This window comes from Salvelinus namaycush, chromosome 31 (genome assembly GCF_016432855.1).
Source record: "Salvelinus namaycush isolate Seneca chromosome 31, SaNama_1.0, whole genome shotgun sequence".
NCBI classification, from domain to species: Eukaryota; Metazoa; Chordata; class Actinopteri; order Salmoniformes; family Salmonidae; genus Salvelinus; species Salvelinus namaycush.
In genome coordinates, this window is record NC_052337.1 from 17,108,554 (window position 1) to 17,129,532 (window position 20,979).

General features: G+C 42.4%; 2 protein-coding genes across 2 annotated transcripts in view; both read right to left on the bottom strand.

Moving 5' to 3' along the window:
• fam102ab (family with sequence similarity 102 member Ab) overlaps positions 1–12,335 on the bottom strand; it is a 78,828-nt gene extending 66,493 nt beyond the window's left edge. Inside the window, exons 1-2 of the mRNA XM_038971311.1 lie at positions 12,259–12,335; positions 11,344–11,686 (exon numbers count right to left, since the gene is read on the bottom strand). Of these exons, the coding sequence (XP_038827239.1) occupies positions 11,344–11,489 (146 nt within the window). The 5' untranslated portion in view covers positions 11,490–11,686; positions 12,259–12,335. The remainder of the gene's footprint in view (positions 1–11,343; positions 11,687–12,258) is intronic.
• Positions 12,336–15,069: 2,734 nt separating this feature from the next.
• Positions 15,070–17,373, bottom strand: LOC120026023 (nuclear apoptosis-inducing factor 1-like). Its single transcript, XM_038970800.1, has 3 exons — positions 16,817–17,373; positions 16,507–16,551; positions 15,070–16,094 (listed from the first exon to the last, which is right to left on the bottom strand). Exons 1-3 carry the CDS (start codon positions 17,259–17,261, stop codon positions 15,583–15,585), a joined length of 1,002 nt encoding a protein of 333 aa, XP_038826728.1. The 5' UTR covers positions 17,262–17,373; the 3' UTR covers positions 15,070–15,582.
• Between the last annotated feature and the right edge of the window lie 3,606 nt (positions 17,374–20,979).

A 20,979-nucleotide genomic window follows, 5' to 3' on the forward strand; every position in this document is an offset into this window, starting at 1 on the left:
TCTACCTCAAATACCTTATTATTATCTATCCTGATGCCTAGTCACTTCACCCTGCCTTCATGTACATATCTACCTCAAATACCTTATTATTATCTATCCTGATGCCTAGTCACTTTACCCTGCCTTCATGTACATATCTACCTCAAATACCTTATTATTATCTATCCTGATGCCTTGTCACTTTACCCTGCCTTCATGTACATATCTACCTCAAATACCATATTATTATCTATCCTGATGCCTAGTCACTTTACCCTGCCTTCATGTACATACAGTTGAAGTCGGAAGCTTACATACACTTAGGTTGTGTCATTAAAACTCGTTTTTCAACCACTCCACAAATTTCTTGTTAACAAACTATAGTTTTGGCAAGTCGGTCAGGACATCTACTGTGTGCATGACACAAGTAATTTTTCCAACAATTGTTTACAGACAGATTGTTTCACTTATAATTCACTGTTTCACAATTCCAGTGGGTGAGAAATGTACATACATTAAGTTGACTGTGCCTTTAAACAGCTTGAAAAATTCCAGAAAATTATGTCATGGCTTTAGAAGCTTCTGATAGGCTAATTGACATCATTAGTCAATGATAGTCAATTGGAGGTGTACCTGTGGATGTATTTCAAGGCCACCTTCAAAATCAGTGCCTCTTTGCTTGACATCATGGGAAAATCAAAAGAAATCAGCCAAGACCTCAGAAAAGATTGTGTAGACCTCCACACGTCTGGTTCATCCTTGGGAGGAATTTCCAAACGCCTGAAGATACCACGTTCATCTGTACAAACAATAGTACGCAAGTATAAACACCATGGGACCACGCAGCCGTCAAACCGCTCAGGAAGGAGACGCGTTCTGTCTCCTGGAGATGAACGTACTTTGGTGCGAAAAGTGCAAATCAATCCCAAAACAACAGCAAAGGACCGTGTGAAGATGCTGGAGGAAACAGGTACAAAAGTATCTATATCCACAGTAAAACGAGTCCTATATTGACATAATGTGAAAGGCCGCTCAGCAAGGAAGAAGCCACTGCTCCAAAACCGCCATAAAAAAGCCAGACTACGGTTTGCAACTGCACATGGGGACAAAGATAGTACTTTTCAGAGAAATGTCCCCTGGTCTGATGAAACAAAAATAGAACTGTTTGGCCATAATGACCATTGTTATGTTTGGAGGAAAAAGGGGGTGGCTTGCAAGCCGAAGAACACCATCCCACGGGGGTGGCAGCATCATGTTGTGAGGGTGCTTTGCTGCAGGAGGGACAGGTGAACTTCACAAAATAGATGGCATCATGAGGATGGAAAATTATGTGGATATATTGAAGCAACATCTCAAGACATTAGTCAGGAAGTTAAAACGTGGTCGCAAATGAGTCTTCTAAATGGACAATGACCCCAAGCATACTTCCAAAGTTGTGGCAAAATGGCTTAAGGACAACAAAGTCAAGGTATTGGAGTGGCCATCACAAAGCCCTGACCTCAATTCCATAGGAAATTTGTGGGCAGAACTGAAAAAGCGTGTGCGAGTAAGGAGTCCTACAAACCTGACTCAGTTACACCAGCTCTGTCAGGAGGAATGGGCCAAAATTCACCCAACTTATTGTGGGAAACTTGTGGAAGGCTACCCGAAACGTTTGACCCAAGTTAAACAATTTTAAGGCAATGCTACCAAATACTAATTGATACAAATACTAAGCTCCATATTGATCTGGAACTGGTACTCCCTGTATATAGCTCCACATTGATCTGGTACTGGTATTCCCTGTATGGAGCTCCATATTGATCTGGAACTGGTACTCCCTGTATGTAGCTCCACATTGATCTGGTACTGGTATTCCCTGTATGTAGCTCCACATTGATCAGGTACTGATATTCCCTGTATGGAGCTCCACATTGATCTGGTACTGGTATTCCCTCTGTAGCTCCACATTGATCTGGTACTGGTATTCCCTGTATGGAGCTCCACATTGATCTGGTATTCCCTGTATGTAGCTCCACATTGATCTGGTACTGATATTCCCTGTATGTAGCTCCACATTGATCTGGTACTGGTATTCCCTCTATGTAGCTCCACATTGATCTGGTACTGGTATTCCCTGTATGTAGCTCCACATTGATCTGGTACTGATACTCCTTGTATGTAGCTCCACATTGATCTGGTACTGGTATTCCCTGTATGTAGCTCCACATTGATCTGGTACTGGTATTCCCTGTATGTAGCTCCACATTGATCTGGCACTGGTATTCCCTGTATGTAGCTCCACATTGATCTGGTACTGATACTCCCTGTATGTAGCTCCACATTGATCTGGTACTGATACTCCTTGTATGTAGCTCCACATTGATCTGGTACTGGTATTCCCTGTATGTAGCTCCACATTGATCTGGTACTCCCTATATGTAGCTCCACATTGATCTGGTACTGGTACTCCCTATATGTAGCTCCACATTGATCTGGTACTGTATTCCCTGTATGTAGCTCCACATTGATCTGGTATTCCCTGTATGTAGCTCCACATTGATCTGGTACTGGTATTCCCTGTATGTAGCTCCACATTGATCTGGTATTCCCTGTATGTAGCTCCACATTGATCTGGTACTGGTATTCCCTGTATGTAGCTCCACATTGATCTGGTACTGGTATTCCCTGTATGTAGCTCCACATTGATCTGGTATTCCCTGTATGTAGCTCCACATTGATCTGGTACTGGTATTCCCTGTATGTAGCTCCACATTGATCTGGTACTGCTATTCCCTGTATGTAGCTCCACATTGATCTGGTACTGGTATTCCCTGTATGGAGCTCCACATTGATCTGGTACTGCTATTCCCTGTATGTGTCCCGCCCTGACCATAGAGAGCTGTTTATTCTCTATGTTGGTTAGGTCGGGGTGTGATTAAGGGTGGGTTATCTAGGGGAATTGTATGTCTCTGTCTATGTCTCTGATTGGGGATCATATTTACGTAGCCATTTCCCCATTGTGCTTTGTGGGATCTTGTCTAGGTATAGTTGCCTGTGAGCACTACTCTGAGCTTCACGTTTCATTTGTTCGCTTTATTGTTTTTGTTCTTTGAGTTTTCTCTTCCTAATAAAAGGGATGGAAACATACCACGCTGCATCTTGGTCCAATCATTATGACGAACATGACAGTATGTAGCTCCACATTGATCTGGTACTGGTATTCCCTCTATGTAGTTCCACATTGATCTGGTACTGGTATTCCCTGTATGTAGCTCCACATTGATCTGGTACTGGTATTCCCTGTATGTAGCTCCACATTGATCTGGTACTGGTATTCCCTGTATGTAGCTCCACATTGATCTGGTACTGCTATTCCCTGTATGGAGCTCCACATTGATCTGGTACTGCTATTCCCTGTATGGAGCTCCACATTGATCTGGTACTGATATTCCCTGTATGGAGCTCCACATTGATCTGGTACTGATATTCCCTGTATGGAGCTCCACATTGATCTGGTACTGCTATTCCCTGTATGTAGCTCCACACTGATCTGGTACTGCTATTCCCTGTATGGAGCTCCACATTGATCTGGTACTGATATTCCCTGTATGGAGCTCCACATTGATCTGGTACTGCTATTCCCTGTATGGAGCTCCACATTGATCTGGTACTGATATTCCCTGTATGGAGCTCCACATTGATCTGGTACTGATATTCCCTGTATGGAGCTCCACATTGATATGGTACTGCTATTCCCTGTATGTAGCTCCACACTGATCTGGTACTGATATTCCCTGTATGGAGCTCCACATTGATCTGGTACTGGTATTCCCTGTATGTAGCTTCACATTTATCTGGTACTGGTACTCCCTGTATATACAGTAACTCCACATTGATCTGGTACTGGTACTCCCTCTATGTAGCTCCACATTGATCTGGTACTGGTATTCCCTGTATGTAGCTCCACATTGATCTGGTACTGATACTCCCTGTATGGAGCGCCACATTGATCTGGTACTGGTACTCCCTATATGTAGCTCCACATTGATCTGGTACTGATACTCCCTGTATGGAGCTCCACATTGATCTGGTACTGGTATTCCCTGTATGGAGCTCCACATTGATCTGGTACTGGTATTCTGTATGGAGCTCCACATTGATCTGGTACTGGTATTCTGTATGGAGCTCCATTCTCGTGTATTTTATTTAACTCTTTGTGTATCTATTTTATTCCAACTGTTTATTTTTAAACTCTGCTTAGTTGGGAAGGGCTCATAAGTAAGCATTTCACAGTAAATTTTACACCAGTTGTATTCGGTGCATGTGACTAATAAAATTGCATTTGAGGTACATATTCACCAAAGCATTTGAGTATAAAACACAAACAAAACAACAAGATACATGGAGAGTAGTGTGTGATTCCCCTCAAAAGGACATTGAGCTACTGTCTTTCTGCGATTCACTGCACTGTCAAAAGAGACGAGAGTGAGAGTGAGGGTGGGTGGGTGGGTGGGAGAGAGAGAGCGAGAGAATACAGAGTAGTAATGTTCTGGGACATTTATTACATAACACCCAGCGCCACCCCTTGTCCCTGTACACACTGACACACACACACACAGTTGTTGAGACCAAGGATTGCCTGGTACAAGGAGATTGAGCCAACGCCACCATGGAACTATGAAAAACAACAATGCCAACTCGTTTGCTCACACAGTTCTGGAAAAACCCTTTGAAGCACACAGCTATACCCATGTTAAATAACCTAGTTTGAGAAGTGTGTTTGAGTTCCAAGTTCCTGTGTGTACACAAGGAATATGTATACTGTGAACAGCCATAAAGTTTAACCATGGTATTGGTCAGTACAGCTCTGGTCACTGTGCTCAAACATGCAGACCAGACAATACCAAACCAGACAATACCAGACCAGACAATACCAGTCAATACCAGACAATACCAGTCAATACCAGTCAATACCAGACAATACCAGACAATACCAGACAACACCAGACAATACCAGACCAGACAATACCAGACAATACCAGTCAATACCAGTCAATACCAGGCCAGACAATACCAGTCAATACCAGACAATACCAGACCAGACAATACCAGTCAATACCAGACAACACCAGACCAGACAATACCAGTCAATACCAGACAATACCAGGCCAGAAAATACCAGACCAGACAATACCAGACAATACCAGACAATACCAGACCAGACAATACCAGTCAATACCAGACCAGACAATACCAGACAACACCAGACCAGACAATACCAGACAATACCAGACCAGACAATACCAGTCAATACCAGTCAATACCAGGCCAGACAATACCAGTCAATACCAGACAATACCAGACCAGACAATACCAGTCAATACCAGACAATACCAGGCCAGACAATACCAGACCAGACAATACCAGACAATACCAGACCAGACAATACCAGTCAATACCAGACCAGACAATACCAGACCAGACAATACCAGACAATACCAGACCAGACAATACCAGTCAATACCAGACCAGACAATACCAGACAATACCAGACCAGACAATACAAGACAATACCAGACCAGACAACACCAGACCAGACAATACCAGACCAGACAATACCAGACCAGACAATACCAGACATTACTAGACCAGACAATACCAGACATTACTAGACCAGACAATACCAGACATTACTAGACCAGACAATACCAGACAATACCAGACCAGACAATACCAGACAATACCAGACCAGACAATACCAGACCAGACAATACCAGACATTACTAGACCAGATAATACCAGACCAGACAATACCAGACAATGCAAAACCCCAGTCTTCAACCTCATTATCTATGCAAAACCAGCCACCACAACCGGCTACAACAGGACAGCCATTGACACCTGTGTGTGTCAGAGAGCTTAAAGTGTTATATATAGGCGCCACACACCGGGTCGCTAGTAGTGGCATACGGTGAGACATCTGTCTTCTACTTAGAGTAGAGTTCAACTGACCTTCTTTACCAGTGACAAATCCTTTGTTGTGCTTTGAAGAGTTCATAGGGTCAAGGATGTAAATTATGACACCAAGACCTCTACTAATACTACTACAATGACTTTGACTTATGACTTTGTATCTATTGTATATGGCAGTTAGGTGCTTTGCCTTTGACACATTTACAGTTTGCACCCAGACTACAAATGAGGTTGGTTGGTTTGCAGAGCTGACAATCAAAGAGAAGCAACGTTAGGTCGGAGTCCTTCGATTCAGTGTTGCCTTGACAACATTACAGCAACATCTCCTCGTTGCTGCCAAGTTGCCAACTCAGTCTCTTCCAGAGTCGAGACACACATCAACGTCTCTTTTTCAATTCAGGCCCTTTCATACAAGCAACATAGGCCCGAGAATCAGCGATGCAACAACAACCCTTTAAACACAGTCCCTGAGGGATGGCAATAAGATTGGCCAGTTCTGTAGTATTTAACCATGTATCTAATCCACTGTTTCAACCCTACACCCCGGACAATATTACATGAAGTGCGTTGATGACAGAGTTCTCCATTAAGCAAGGCAAAGGCCCACCCGGGGGAAATGGGGGGGGGCACTGGGGAGACAGAACTGCATAATGCCCTGACAGATCTCTCTCTCTCTGTGTCTCTCTCTCTCTGCAGAGGCTAACTAGACCCTGGTGTCTTCATAAGACAGTCATGTTAGGGGAGATAGTGGTGGATGAGATCATACAGTCAAGCAACATGGGATGAGAGGGGGAAGGAAACAAAACAACAACAGCAGAGGACTAGGATTATAGGGCTGTAGCTAGTGAGGGGCTATGGTGAGGGGCTACGGTGAGGGGCTATGGTGAGGTGTTATGGTGAGGGGCTACGGTGAGGGGCTATGGTGAGGTGTTATGGTGAGGGGCTACGGTGAGGGGCTATGGTGAGGTGTTATGGTGAGGGGCTACGGTGAGGGGCTATGGTGAGGTGTTATGGTGAGGGGCTATGGTGAGGTGTTATGGTGAGGGGCTACGGTGAGGGGCTATGGTGAGGGGCTATGGTGAGGGGCTATGGTGAGGGGCTACGGTGAGGGGCTATGGTGAGGGGCTACGGTGAGGGGCTATGGTGAGGGGCTACGGTGAGGGGCTATGGTGAGGTGTTATGGTGAGGGGCTACGGTGAGGGGCTATGGTGAGGGGCTACGGTGAGGGGCTACGGTGAGGGGCTATGGTGAGGGGCTACGGTGAGGGGCTATGGTGAGGTGTTATGGTGAGGGGCTACGGTGAGGGGCTATGGTGAGGGGCTACGGTGAGGAGCTATGGTGAGGGGCTACGGTGAGGGGCTATGGTGAGGGGCTATGGTGAGGGGCTACGGTGAGGGGCTATGGTGAGGGGCTATGGTGAGGGGCTATGGTGAGGTGTTATGGTGAGGTGTTATGGTGAGGGGCTATGGTGAGGGGCTATGGTGAGGTGTTATGGTGAGGGGCTATGGTGAGGGGCTATGGTGAGGGGCTATGGTGAGGGGCTACGGTGAGGGGCTATGGTGAGGGGCTACGGTGAGGGGCTATGGTGAGGGGCTACGGTGAGGGGCTATGGTGAGGTGTTATGGTGAGGGGCTATGGTGAGGGGCTATGGTGAGGGGCTATGGTGAGGTGTTATGGTGAGGGGCTATGGTGAGGGGCTATGGTGAGGGGCTATGGTGAGGGGCTATGGTGAGGGGCTATGGTGAGGTGTTATGGTGAGGGGCTATGGTGAGGGGCTATGGTGAGGGGTTATGGTGAGGGGCTATGGTGAGGGGCTATGGTGAGGGGCTACGGTGAGGGGCTATGGTGAGGTGTTATGGTGAGGGGCTATGGTGAGGGGCTATGGTGAGGTGTTATGGTGAGGTGTTATGGTGAGGGGCTATGGTGAGGGGCTATGGTGAGGGGCTACGGTGAGGGGCTATGGTGAGGTGTTATGGTGAGGGGCTATGGTGAGGGGCTATGGTGAGGGGTTATGGTGAGGGGCTATGGTGAGGGGCTACGGTGAGGGGCTACGGTGAGGGGTTACGGTGAGGGGCTATGGTGAGGGGCTACGGTGAGGGGCTACGGTGAGGGGATATGGTGAGGGGTTAGGGTAAATGGACTTGGGCTAGTGTAGAGCTACAGTCACAGGGGTTACATTGGGGTAAATGGACTTAGGCTAGCGCAGGGCTATAGTCACAGGGGTTACATTAGGGTAAATGGACTTGGGCTAGTGTAGGGCTATAGTCACAGGGGTTACATTAGGGTAAATGGAGGGGATGATCAACAGACTGCTTATCACTGTTGTTGTGTCACCACTACTTAACAGGCCACTACTATAAATCAAATCACATTTTATTTCTCACATGCTTAGTAGACAACAGGTGTAGGCTAACAGTGAAATGCTTACAGGTCCTTTTCCAACAATGCAGAATTAAAGATAAAAATAATTGAAACAAAAATAAAAATTGTGACACGAGGACGAAATACACAATGAATAATGAATAACAATGGCTATATACAGGAAGTAGAAAATCACATGGCTATATACAGGGAGCAGAAAATAACATGGCTATATACAGGGAGCAGAAAATAACATGGCTATATACAGGGAGTAGAAAATAACATGGCTATATACAGGGAGCAGAAAATAACATGGCTATATACAGGGAGTAGAAAATAACATGGCTATATACAGGGAGTAGAAAATAACATGGCTATATACAGGGAGTAGAAAATAACATGGCTATATACAGGGAGTAGAAAATAACATGGCTACATACAGGGAGTAGAAAATAACATGGCTATATACAGGGAGTAGAAAATAACATGGCTATATACAGGGAGTAGAAAATAACATGGCTATATACAGGGAGTAGAAAATAACATGGCTATATACAGGGAGTAGAAAATAACATGGCTATATACAGGGAGTAGAAAATAACATGGCTATATACAGGGAGTAGAAAATAACATGGCTATATACAGGGAGTAGAAAATAACATGGCTATATACAGGGAGTAGAAAATAACATGGCTATATACAGGGAGCAGAAAATAACATGGCTATATACAGGGAGTAGAAAATAACATGGCTATATACAGGGAGTAGAAAATAACATGGCTATATACAGGGAGTAGAAAATAACATGGCTATATACAGGGAGTAGAAAATAACATGGCTATATACAGGGAGCAGAAAATAACATGGCTATATACAGGGAGTAGAAAATAACATGGCTATATACAGGGAGTAGAAAATAACATGGCTATATACAGGGAGTAGAAAATAACATGGCTATATACAGGGAGTAGAAAATAACATGGCTATATATAGGGAGTAGAAAATAACATGGCTATATACAGGGAGTAGAAAATAACATGGCTATATACAGGGAGTAGAAAATAACATGGCTATATACAGGGAGCAGAAAATAACATGGCTATATACAGGGAGTAGAAAATAACATGGCTATATACAGGGAGTAGAAAATAACATGGCTATATACAGGGAGTAGAAAATAACATGGCTATATACAGGGAGTAGAAAATAACATGGCTATATACAGGGAGTAGAAAATAACATGGCTATATACAGGGAGTAGAAAATAACATGGCTATATACAGGGAGCAGAAAATAACATGGCTATATACAGTGAGTAGAAACTAACATGGCTATATACAGGGAGTAGAAACTAACATGGCTATATACAGGGAGTAGAAAATAACATGGCTACATACAGGGAGTAGAAAATAACATGGCTATATACAGGGAGTAGAAAATAACATGGCTATATACAGGGAGTAGAAAATAACATGGCTATATACAGGGAGTAGAAAATAACATGGCTATATACAGGGAGTAGAAAATAACATGGCTATATACAGGGAGTAGAAAATAACATGGCTATATACAGGGAGCAGAAAATAACATGGCTATATACAGGGAGCAGAAAATAACATGGCTATATACAGGGAGTAGAAAATAACATGGCTATATACAGGGAGTAGAAAATAACATGGCTATATACAGGGAGCAGAAATCCATTAACATATAGGCCACCCTGTCTGGGTGACATATATCAGACCCTCTACGGGGGTTTACAGCTGTTATCCAGATGAGAAGGAATGTTAGGCTCTGGAGTTCCAGAGGTATCTATGGATTTCAACATATCCCCCACACCTGTGATATAAATCACTGCATTTCAATGTATCACACAATAAAACACGGAGACACCCACATGGTGTAAGAAGAGTGTAGGAATGCAATTCATTTAAATGAACCAAGCCTAGGAAGTCTAACTGTCCACCAGCATCTTGTCGGTCTACATTTGACATTTAACTCAAAACAAATGAGTAGGGCAAGAGTTGTTTGGAAAAGGTCACTGCCACCACTGTGTGCCAACTTGAATGCTAAGTGTGAGAGGCAAACGATAGGAACACACACACAATCACAGCAAGCCTTTGAAAAGCAATACACTGATATAACCATCTGTGGAATTTACCTACCTGCAGGTACTTATTCATAATGTCTTGGAAACCATTGGTGTCAAATGGCAAGTTTAAAAAGTACCCTGAAAAGGTTTTGTTGTAGAAACTGTGATATTACTGAGTTATTACTATGTGTGGTATAGAAACAATGCATCTGTCACAATATGACACGGGATAAAATGGACATATCCCCGTATCATTCCATTGATCAAACTGCTAGAATTCTTATTTGGTGTCTGCACACAGCAAAGGATCAGAAACAGGCAAAGCGTGACAAATCTGCAACAAAGAAACAAATAAGGCACAAGCCCTGACTACATTTTTGGCGGGGATCCAAGCAGCCAATTCACAGAGCGGGAGATCCATTTATTCTCTTAGATAATATACACTCGTAGAAAAACAATATGCTATCTAGAACCTAAAATGGTTCTTTGGCTGTACTCATAGGAGAACCCTTTAAAGAACTAGTTTTGGTTCCAGGTAAAAACCCTTTTGGTGCCAGGTAGAACCCTTTTTGGTTCTATGTAGAACCCTTTTTCTATGTAGAACCCTTAAGAACCCTTTTGGAACCTTTTTTTCTAAGAGTGTATGATGTTTAGAAAACTGATCTTGCTTATAAAAACGACCTAATAATCCTCTGTTTACAATCCTGAAAGGTGTGATCAATCTGTCATCTATTATGTATGTCTATTCAGGCTAATCCCTCTTGTGCCTACATTGATCAAATCAAGCTTTCAGGACATTCAGGCAATAGCCTAGACTGGGTGCCAGTCTGTTTCTGCAAAACATGATAAGGAGTGGCAAGGAGTGGAATGATAGCTAAACAGACTGGTACACAGGCTAGCAATAGCCTACCCCATGCACAAAATGCAGTGAAAAAATAAATGAGAATCGTTTTTACCTGGATGATGAGACGGCAAAGTCCCCACCGTCCAACAATCGGATCTTGCAAAAAAGTACCCCATTGACAAACGGTACGGCCGTGAGCTCGTCCAATGTAAAATGGATTTGAAACTTGAACCTCTTCTTTTTCATTAAAAACGCCATTGAGACGGTTGAAACAGGTGAACTGGAATATGTTGACAGGTTTATTCAGCAGAAATAGTCCGAAATTAAACCTTTGGGATTGACCAACAAAAAGGATAGGAAATGAAACAAAGTATTAATTTCGTTTTTAAATCAGGAGCTTGCAAGTCCTTGCTTTTTTGGCTCAGCATCTCTGATGACCCAGTCTTGATTCGGACCTGTAGCAGGGAAAAAATAACAGGTGCTTTACGATCATATACTGAAGTGTGCAAACACATCTTATTGGTTATCCCTAATTTTTCTCACATATAGGTTAAAAGCCTTTCATGAAATATATATAACAAACAGATTATTGTAGTGATATTCATAGCCGATTATTATACTTATATTCAATCAGGGCAACTTCAGAGAAAATAGTTTGAAGGCATATCCTACACACGAACACATGCTTTGTTAAGATGTTCTCTTGGCTTTTCTTTACACCCTGTGTTAGTTATGGGATTTAGACATTATAAAGTATCTACACCATTCCCCAAACCACACGTTAATTCGCAACTCGTGATTTGTAGGTAGTCGGCGTCAGTAAAGTAGATACAAAAAGGAAAGGATAGTTCCACCCATGATCTATTCGATTCTTCTGCATTATATGAATCGTACCAAGTATTTCTTGCCAACCCTCCACGCAAACACAAGCGCATGTCAACCAGAGAACGAGGTGAATTAACAGAAAGTATACAGACACAATTACAACTAAGACACTCAAATATGTCAAAGAAAGTAATAGTTTTACCTCATATTCAAAGAGGACAACGTGACATCTCCTCACAGTCCAGCAACACTGACATTCATACTTTACTTTGAACCATTGTGGGCTGTTCTTGACTCTAGTCCCTCCTATCTTCTAAATATAAATCGAGATGCTAAGCACCGCCTTCGGCTCAGAGAATCGTGTAGATTACTTTTTGCATTATGTATAATAAATAACCTCAATTGATAGACAGTATCCACAAACATAAACGTCTTAGACATTAGAATCAATTTATTTTAACCACCCAAAAGTTATATAATTTTCAGTTCATTAGTACTCATAAATCCACATTTTATGAGGAGAAAATTATCATGTTCTTCTACTGGCCTATTATCAATATGTGAAAACATCAAAGTACGTTAATGTGCAGAATACTCGTCTAAAATAAATAACCTTCACACTGTCATGTCAAATTGTGATTAGTTCAATCTTGACACAGAGCGCCATCTGCTGGTAATTGTAACATTGACGTTGCATCCTCATTTTTATTGAGTCAGTTAGCCTACATTTTACAGTCAGTCGTGTCAGTGCCAGCTAACTGTATTTTCCCATCAAACCCAACCAAATCATGAGAAAACAAAAAGGCGATTACTTGACACATTGGAAAGAATTTACAAAAAAAAACAGAGCAAACTTGGCCCTAAACAGAGAGTACACAGTGGCAGAATACCTGATCACTGTGACTGACCCAAAATTAAGGAAATATTTGACAGACTCAGTGAGCATAGCGTTGCTATTGAGAAAGCCCCCCGAAGGCAGACCTGGCTCTCAAGAGAAGACAGGCTATGTGCACACTGCCCACAAAATAACGTGGAAACTGAGCTGCACTTCCTAACCTCCTGCCAAACGTATCACCATATTACAGACACGTTTCCCTCAGATTACAGACACACAAAGAATTAAAAAACAAATCAAATTTGGTTAAACTCCCATATCTATTGGGTGAAATACCACAGTGTGCAATCACAGCAGCAAGATTTGTGACTTGCTGCCACAAGAAAAGGGCAACCAGTGAGGAACAAACACCATTGTAAATACAACCTATATTTATGTTTATTTATTTTCCCTTTTGTACTTTAACTATTTGCACATCATTACAACCCTGTATATATACATATGACATTTGAAATGTCTTTATTCTTTCGGAACTTTTGTGTAATGTTTACTGTTAATTTAGTATTGTTTATTTCACTTTTGTTTATTATCTATTTCACTTGCTTTGGCAACGTAAACATAAACTCAGCAAAAAAAGAAATGTCCCTTCTTCAGGACCCTGTCTTTCAAAGATAATTGATAAAAATCCAAATAACTTCACAGATCTTCATTGTAAAGAGTTTAAACACTGTTTCCCATGCTTGTTCAATAAACCATAAACAATTAATGAACATGCACCTGTGGAACGGTCATTAAGACACTAACAGCTTACAGACGGTAGGCAATTAAGGTCACAGTTATGAAAACTTAGGACACTAAAGAGGCCTTTCTACTGACTCTGAAAAACACCAAAAGAAAGATGCCCAGGGTCCTTGCTCATCTGCGTGAACGTGCCTTAAGCATGCTGCAAGGAGGCATGAGAACTGCAGATGTGGCCAGGGCAATAAAATACAATGTCCGTACTGTGAGACGCCTAAGACAGCGCTACAGGGAGACAGGACAGACAGCTGCTCGTCCTCGCAGTGGCAAGACAGCGCTACAGGGAGACAGGACAGACAGCTGCTCGTCCTCGCAGTGACAGACCACGTGTAACAACACCTGCACAGGATCGGTACATCCGAACATCACACCTGCGGGACAGGTACAGGATGGCAACAACAACTGCCCGAGTTATACCAGGAACACACAATCCCGCCATCAGTGCTCAGACTGTCCGCAACAGGCTGAAAGAGGCTGGACTGAGGGCTTGTAGGTCTGTTGTAAGGCAGGTCCTCACCAGACATCACCGGCAACAATGTTGCCTATGGGCACAAACCCACCGTCGCTGGACCAGACAGGACTGGCAAAAAGTGCTCTTCACTGACGAGTCGCGTTTTTGTCTCACCAGGGGGTGATGGTCGGATTTGCGTTTATCGTCGAAGGAATGAGCATTACACCAAGGCCTGTACTCTGGAGCGGGATCGATTTGGAGGTGGAGGGTCCGTCATGGTCTGGGGCAGTGTGTCACAGCATCATCGGACTGCGCTTGTTGTCATTGCAGGCAATCTCAACGCTGTGCGTTACAGGGAAGACATCCTCCTCCCTCATGTGGTACCCTTCCTGCAGGCTCATCCTGACATGACCCTCCAGCATAACAATGCCACCAGCCATACTGCTCATTCTGTGCGTGATTTCCGTTCAGACACAGGACCCTGAGCTTAGTGATGAGCTTGGAGGGCACTATGGTGTTGAAGGTTGAGCTGTAGTTGATGAACAGCATTCTTACATAGGTATTCCTCTTTTCCAGGTGGGATAGGGCAGTGTGCAGTGCAATGGCGATTGCGTCGTCGGTGGATCTGTTGGTACGGTATGCAAATTGTAGTGTAGGTGGAGGTGATATGAACACTTCATGATGACAGAAGTGAGGGCTATGGAGTGGGTCATTTAGTTCAGTTACCTACCTTTCTTGGGTACAGGAACAATGGTGGACATTTTGAAGCAAGTGAGAACAGACTGGGAAAGGGAGATTGAATATGTCCAGAAACACTCCAGCCAGCTGGTCTGCACATGCTCTCTGGACGCTGCTTGGGATGCCGTAGAGTACCATAAAACATAGAGAACAGGTTCAAAAAGACTAAAGGAAAAACTAATATTTTATGGTATTATTTAAAGAAAGAGTTTATTTTTGTTGCATTGATTTGGAAAATAACGAGCAAATTCTGCACAGAGGTAAAAATGTGATGTAACTATGGCTCACTGGCTGTAAAGAAAAAAAGTATTTCATTCCAAAATCATATGATAAAGAATATTAACTGGGTCAATCTAGCCATGCTGACTAAGAAGAAAAAGGGTTTTGACAATCCGGTATACTCTTTTTAGTCAGTATGGCTAGGGTCAATTACAGCAATCAATAGCAGAAAATGTCAACTTTATTTTACAACCAATACAGCAATATATCTCTATCTAGATATGTATTTCTAGAACTACAACCCTAAACCTAAATGCTTGTTCTAATTCAACTCATTACAATTCTCTCTCACAAACATGAGCAAGCTCACAAATGCATTTCATACACCCTCTCATTCATTCACGCACGCACGCACGCACACACACACACTTTCTCATTCTCTCTCACACGCAAACAAACAAACATACACACACACTGAGTCTTTATTATCCTTCGTCTGCTGGCTGTGGAGGCGGGGTCTTGGGCCTCTGTTCTGAACCCTCTGCAGCAGCCCCAGCGCTGTTGTTGGAGTTGTCAGTCCCGCTCTGCAGGAACTTCCTCAGGTCCTTGAGAGCAGGCCTCATCATCTGAACCAGGGCCAGCAGGGCTGCCTGGGTTCCCTCCAGGGCCTGGGCCTGCCTCTCCTGGGCGTAGGCCTGCGCTTCCTGGGATCTCCGGATCATCTGCAGCAGCTCGTTCTGGCCCTCCAGGTGCTGGGCAATCTGCCTCACGTGCACATTGGTAACCCGCTGTTCTTGGAGGAGCCGGGCTGAGTTGAGGGCGATGCGGCTCTTCAGCTCCTGGGGCTTGGCCTGGCTGTGTGGCGGAGAAGACGACACTGACGTCAGCATCTCCACCGGATGCGACTCCACAGCGGTCACCACGGTGGGCGTGGCTTCAGTGGTGGTGCAGTACTCCACCACACCGCCTTCCTCCAGTGTGTGGTATGTGGTCTCGGCTGGTGGAAAGAAAGACGGTTTTGCCCGTAAGTATAGGATTATTCATTACCGGTCTTGGAGATATACAGGCTGATTCAACTATTCATCAAGACCCTTGATTAGCAGAATGATTCAGCCTGAGAATCAGACTGGGTCCAATGTGGTTCTGTTGGTAGAGCATGGTACTTCCAACACTAGGGGTGTGGGTTTGATTCCCATTGGGGACCAGGCCGAAAAATATGAAAATGTATGCACTCAGTACTGTAAGTTGCTCTAGATAACAGCATCTGTTAAATGACTGAAATGTAAATGTATTAGTGCTGTGGTTGGGGAAAGCCTGCACACCCTGTAGTTCACCTCAAGTAAAGTGTGAAATTAATTCAAAATAAATTATAATACCAAACATTTCAAACCTTGGAATAAACTACTTACCATCTAATTTAGTCTCCTCGCATGATGCTGAAGCTGTCTGAAGGCCTATACATATCAGAGAAAGAAAAGGTCAGGAGAGGAAATTGTAAAGAAAAAAGTGTTTTGAATAGATTAAGCAATGTATTGAAGCAATGTTTTTCCTTTAAATTTTGGGTGGCAATCTGAATAAATGGCTATTGCGACATAAATAACATTATTTACATATCTTCACACTATTAGTGTGTAACATTGGAGCTGACGAAGAGTAATTCACTCTTGCTCTTTTTGCCAATTTCATTACAGTCGGGTTAAAAACATTTGAAAAACGTACTCTCTGTGAGTGTCACGGTGGTGGCTGAACTCATAGTAACAGGTAAAGTTATCTCAGCATCTGGGTCTCCAGTAGGTAAACTGATGATAGTCGCCTCTCCCAGAAGGTTACAAATACGCTGCTGCATAGCAGTGAGGATGACGGGAACAGGAGTGCAGTCGGTAGTGGTCTCCTCAATTGCCGCCCTAGCCTGGGCCACTTTGCGCCTCACCTCGGTCTTCATATCCGACCACTTCTTCTTGACTTCAGCCAACTCTCTTGGGCATGTTGTTACAGCGTTCACCTTCTTCAGAATTTCTATCCACGCGTTATTCTTTGCTATGTGAGTGACTCCAGCATTGAAGTGGTTAACGAGTGTGTGCTTTTGTTTCTCTATTTCCTCCACAATAATTTCGACCTCCCTCTCTGAAAAATTCATTTTTCTTTTTTTGGTATTCGATGCCATACTTGAATAAATTCCTGTTTTTAAAATACAATTGTGCGTATTGTACGCAAAAATAGTAGGATTTACTCAATTGATCTGCGCAACGTAATGGCTTCCAGAATCGGCTTCTTCTTCTTCTTCCTACAAACAACGCTTACGTTCGTTGTGCTTAGATCTCCGCCCAACCTACCAATGTAGCACCATGATTGGTTACATTCTGAGGGTCCCTCCAGTTTTACCTGCTGCCGTTGGCTAAACCAAATGCCAATCGTTAATCCTCATAAAACGATGTTTTTCTTTATTTAAAACAACAAATTGATAAAATGGCAACATTGCATTAATATATACAATAGGCTATGTTGTGATGTGGATGTTTTGTCATGAGATGGTGAGTCTAGCCATTATGTTTTCATCCACGTATTTAAATTCACCGGTTTCCTTGTAGGTCTGACAAATGTACATTTAACAATGGTGATTGGCTACTGGACCTATCCATCATGCGCATTCCAACACCCCTCCCCATTCAGACGTCGCGCTTCTCCAGTCACTCGTTGAACGAGTTCGTTTTGCATGGCCCGGTGCCACAGAGGAGAGGAGTTTTTCATTTTAGACCATGCCATCAAAGATTTTTATAACTAAGCCAAGATAGACCAGTGCCTGTCATTATCAAATGGAACACATTTGTCATAGTGGGCAGAAAAAGCAAGGAGGTGGGCAGACCTATTTCTATTTTGCCCTGTTTATCAAAAGTGTTGGAAAAACTTGTCAATAATCAACTGACTGGCTTTCTTGATGTCTATAGTATTCTCTCGGGTATGCAATCTGGTTTCCGCTCAGGTTATGGTTGACTTTTTAAAAATTGTTTCAACAGCTTTCTTATTAGAAGAATGTTGAATGGTCTTAATGTACTGCTCGAGAAAGTTTTAAGTTCCTCGGCGTACACATCACGGGCAAACTGAAATGGTCCAATCACACAGACAGCGTGGTGAAGAAGGCGCAGCAGCGCCTCTTCAACCTCAGGAGGCTGAAGAAATTCGGCTTGTCACCAAAAACACTCACAAACTTTTACAGATGCACAATCGAGAGCATCCTGTCGGGCTGTATCACTGCCTGGTACGGCAACTGCTCCGCCCATAACCGTAAGGCTATGGGCGGAGCAGTTGGGTAGTGAGGTCTGCACAACGCATCACCGGGGCAAACTACCTGCTCTCCAGGACACCAACACCACCCGATGTCACAGGAAGGCCAAAAAAGATCATCAAGGACAACAACCACCCGAGCCACTGCCTGTTCACCCCGCTATCATCCAGAAGGCGAGGTCAGTACAGGTGCATCAAAGCAGGGACCGAGAGACTGAAAAACAGCTTCTATCTCAAGGCCATGAGACTGTTAAACAGCCATCACTAACATTGAGTGGCTGCTGCCAACATACTGACTCAACTCCAGCCACTGGAAAAATTGATGTAATAAATGTATCACTAGCCACTTTAAATAATGCCACTTCATATAATGTTTACATACCCTACATTGCTCATCTCATATGTATATACTGTACTCTATACCATCTATTGCATCTTGCCATCCTGATGTAATGTATCACTAGCCACTTTAAACAATGCGACTTTTATATGTTTACATACCCTACATTACTCATCTCATATGTATATACTGTACTCTATACCATCCACTGCATCTTGCCTATGCCGTTCTATACCATCACTCATTCATATATTTTTAAGTACATATTTTTATTCATTCCTTTACACTTGTGTGTATAAGGTAATTGTTGTGAAATTGTTAGGTTAGATTACTCGTTGGATATTACTGCATTGTCGTTACTAGAATCACAAGCATTTCGCTACACTCGCATTAACATCTGCTAACCATGTGTATGTGACAAATCAAATTTGATTTGATTTGATTTTATAGAAAACACAGAAGAGTGTTTTTGATTATTGAATTTACATTTATGAATATGAAATCTTTCCATTAGCACAATTAGATTTATGAGGTAAAATTGTTTTTCTTTATCCTTATTATGGTTAAGGAAACCGAGCAGCACATTCTCCCATTAAAAAAACAAAAGTCATCAAGAATATTAACAATTATAAAACTAAATATCTTTCCATAATTGTTTTACATCAATGTTAATGTCTTTTTAAAGTTTCTTCAGGTAATGATTCGCAGGGTAATACTTATGGATCATTCTGAAAGAGACCTATTTGACCTTGTTAACAAGCAGGTATTTGTGTGGTAATAACCATACTTTTTTCCCAACAGATATTAGTGACCAATGTATTCCAGTAAGTTGTGACATAAGGAATGGATACAATATCCCTTTGAAATAAAGCACTTATAGATCTGTTGTTTTGAGGGAGCAAAGAGAAACCCATTTTTCCTATTGGTGAGTCAACTGGATTAAGCGAGGGTAGGTCAAGAAGGTGAGGTCTGGCTACACCTCTAAAACAACATGAGAGTTCCAGATGGAATAACATCAAATACTATGGCGAAGTCTCTAGGTGTAACAGGGATATTGTAACGAGATTTTAAAAAATCCTCATAATTGAGTAACAATCCTTCTGCATTAAAAAATTTACTCACCAGCAGGATATAATTATTAAACCAGTTCTTAAAAAAATAAAGACTTGTTTCTATGCAAAATATCCTTATTGTTCCAAATGAAATACCTATGCGGGGAAAAATTATGTTTATATATTAACGACCACACTAAGAATACTTAGCAGATAATTTTGTAGGAATCTTATCAATGTTTTAGTTACAAAGTAACATAAAATTGAGGCCACCAAAACGGGGGAAGATACAATGAGGGATGAGATTCCAAATTGAAGTTGTATTCTTTAAGAAATGTTTAGCCCAATTTATCTTAAAAGTATTATTCAAAGTAGGAAAATCAAAAAAATTGACACCACTATATTCGTATGAGTTCATAACGACAGATTTCCTAATATAATGTGTACGATTATTCCAGATGAAGTTGAAAAGAACCTGGTCAACTGCTTTACCTATTTTGTTGTCAACATGTAGGGACTAGGCTGTATAAGTAAGTCTGGAAATACCTTCAGCTTTAGAAATAAATACTCGACCTTTCAAGGATAAATCCCTCTGCAATCAATGGTTCAACTTCTTTTTGTTTAAAAAAATAATAGGTATGAAATTGAATGAGCATCTTTCCTGTTGATCCTTAAATATGGTAATCCCAAGTATGTTACTTTTCCCTTGACTGGAATATTGCATATAGAGGGTATCACACAGTCTTTAACAGCAAACAATTCACACTTATTAAGGTTTAGGCAAAGACAAGATGCTTTGGAAAATATATTTATCACATCGATTACCCTAGTAATCTGATCAGCATCTTTCAAAAAGAGGGTGGTGTCATCTGCAAACTGACTTATGATAATATCTCTGTCAGCCTTTTATATCGCTGGATTTAACAGAACTTGTAAGAAGTTGGGTTGCAAGCAGGAAGAGGTAAGGCGAAATTGGGCAACCTTGCCTAATTCCTCTTTTCAAATCAAATCTAGGAGAAGTGCCATGCTTTAATTTAATGGAACTGTTCCCATTCATATAAAGAGTTTTAATAGTACTAGGAGGGGTGCGTCACTTGAGTGGGTTGAGTCACTGACGTGGTCTTCCTGTCTGGGTTGGCACCCCCCTTGGGTTGTGCTGTGGCGGAGATCTTTGTGGCCTATACTGTAAGTTGGTGGTTGAAGATATC

Coding starts and splice junctions, on each gene's coding strand:
- LOC120026023 (XM_038970800.1), bottom strand. CDS start 17,261: ATGGCATCGAATACCAAAAAAAGAAAAATGAATTTTTCAGAGAGGGAG. Junction 16,552..16,816: donor CACCGTGACACTCACAGAGA/GTACGTTTTTCA, acceptor TGATATGTATAG/GCCTTCAGACAGCTTCAGCA. Junction 16,095..16,506: donor CGAGGAGACTAAATTAGATG/GTAAGTAGTTTA, acceptor TCTTTCCACCAG/CCGAGACCACATACCACACA.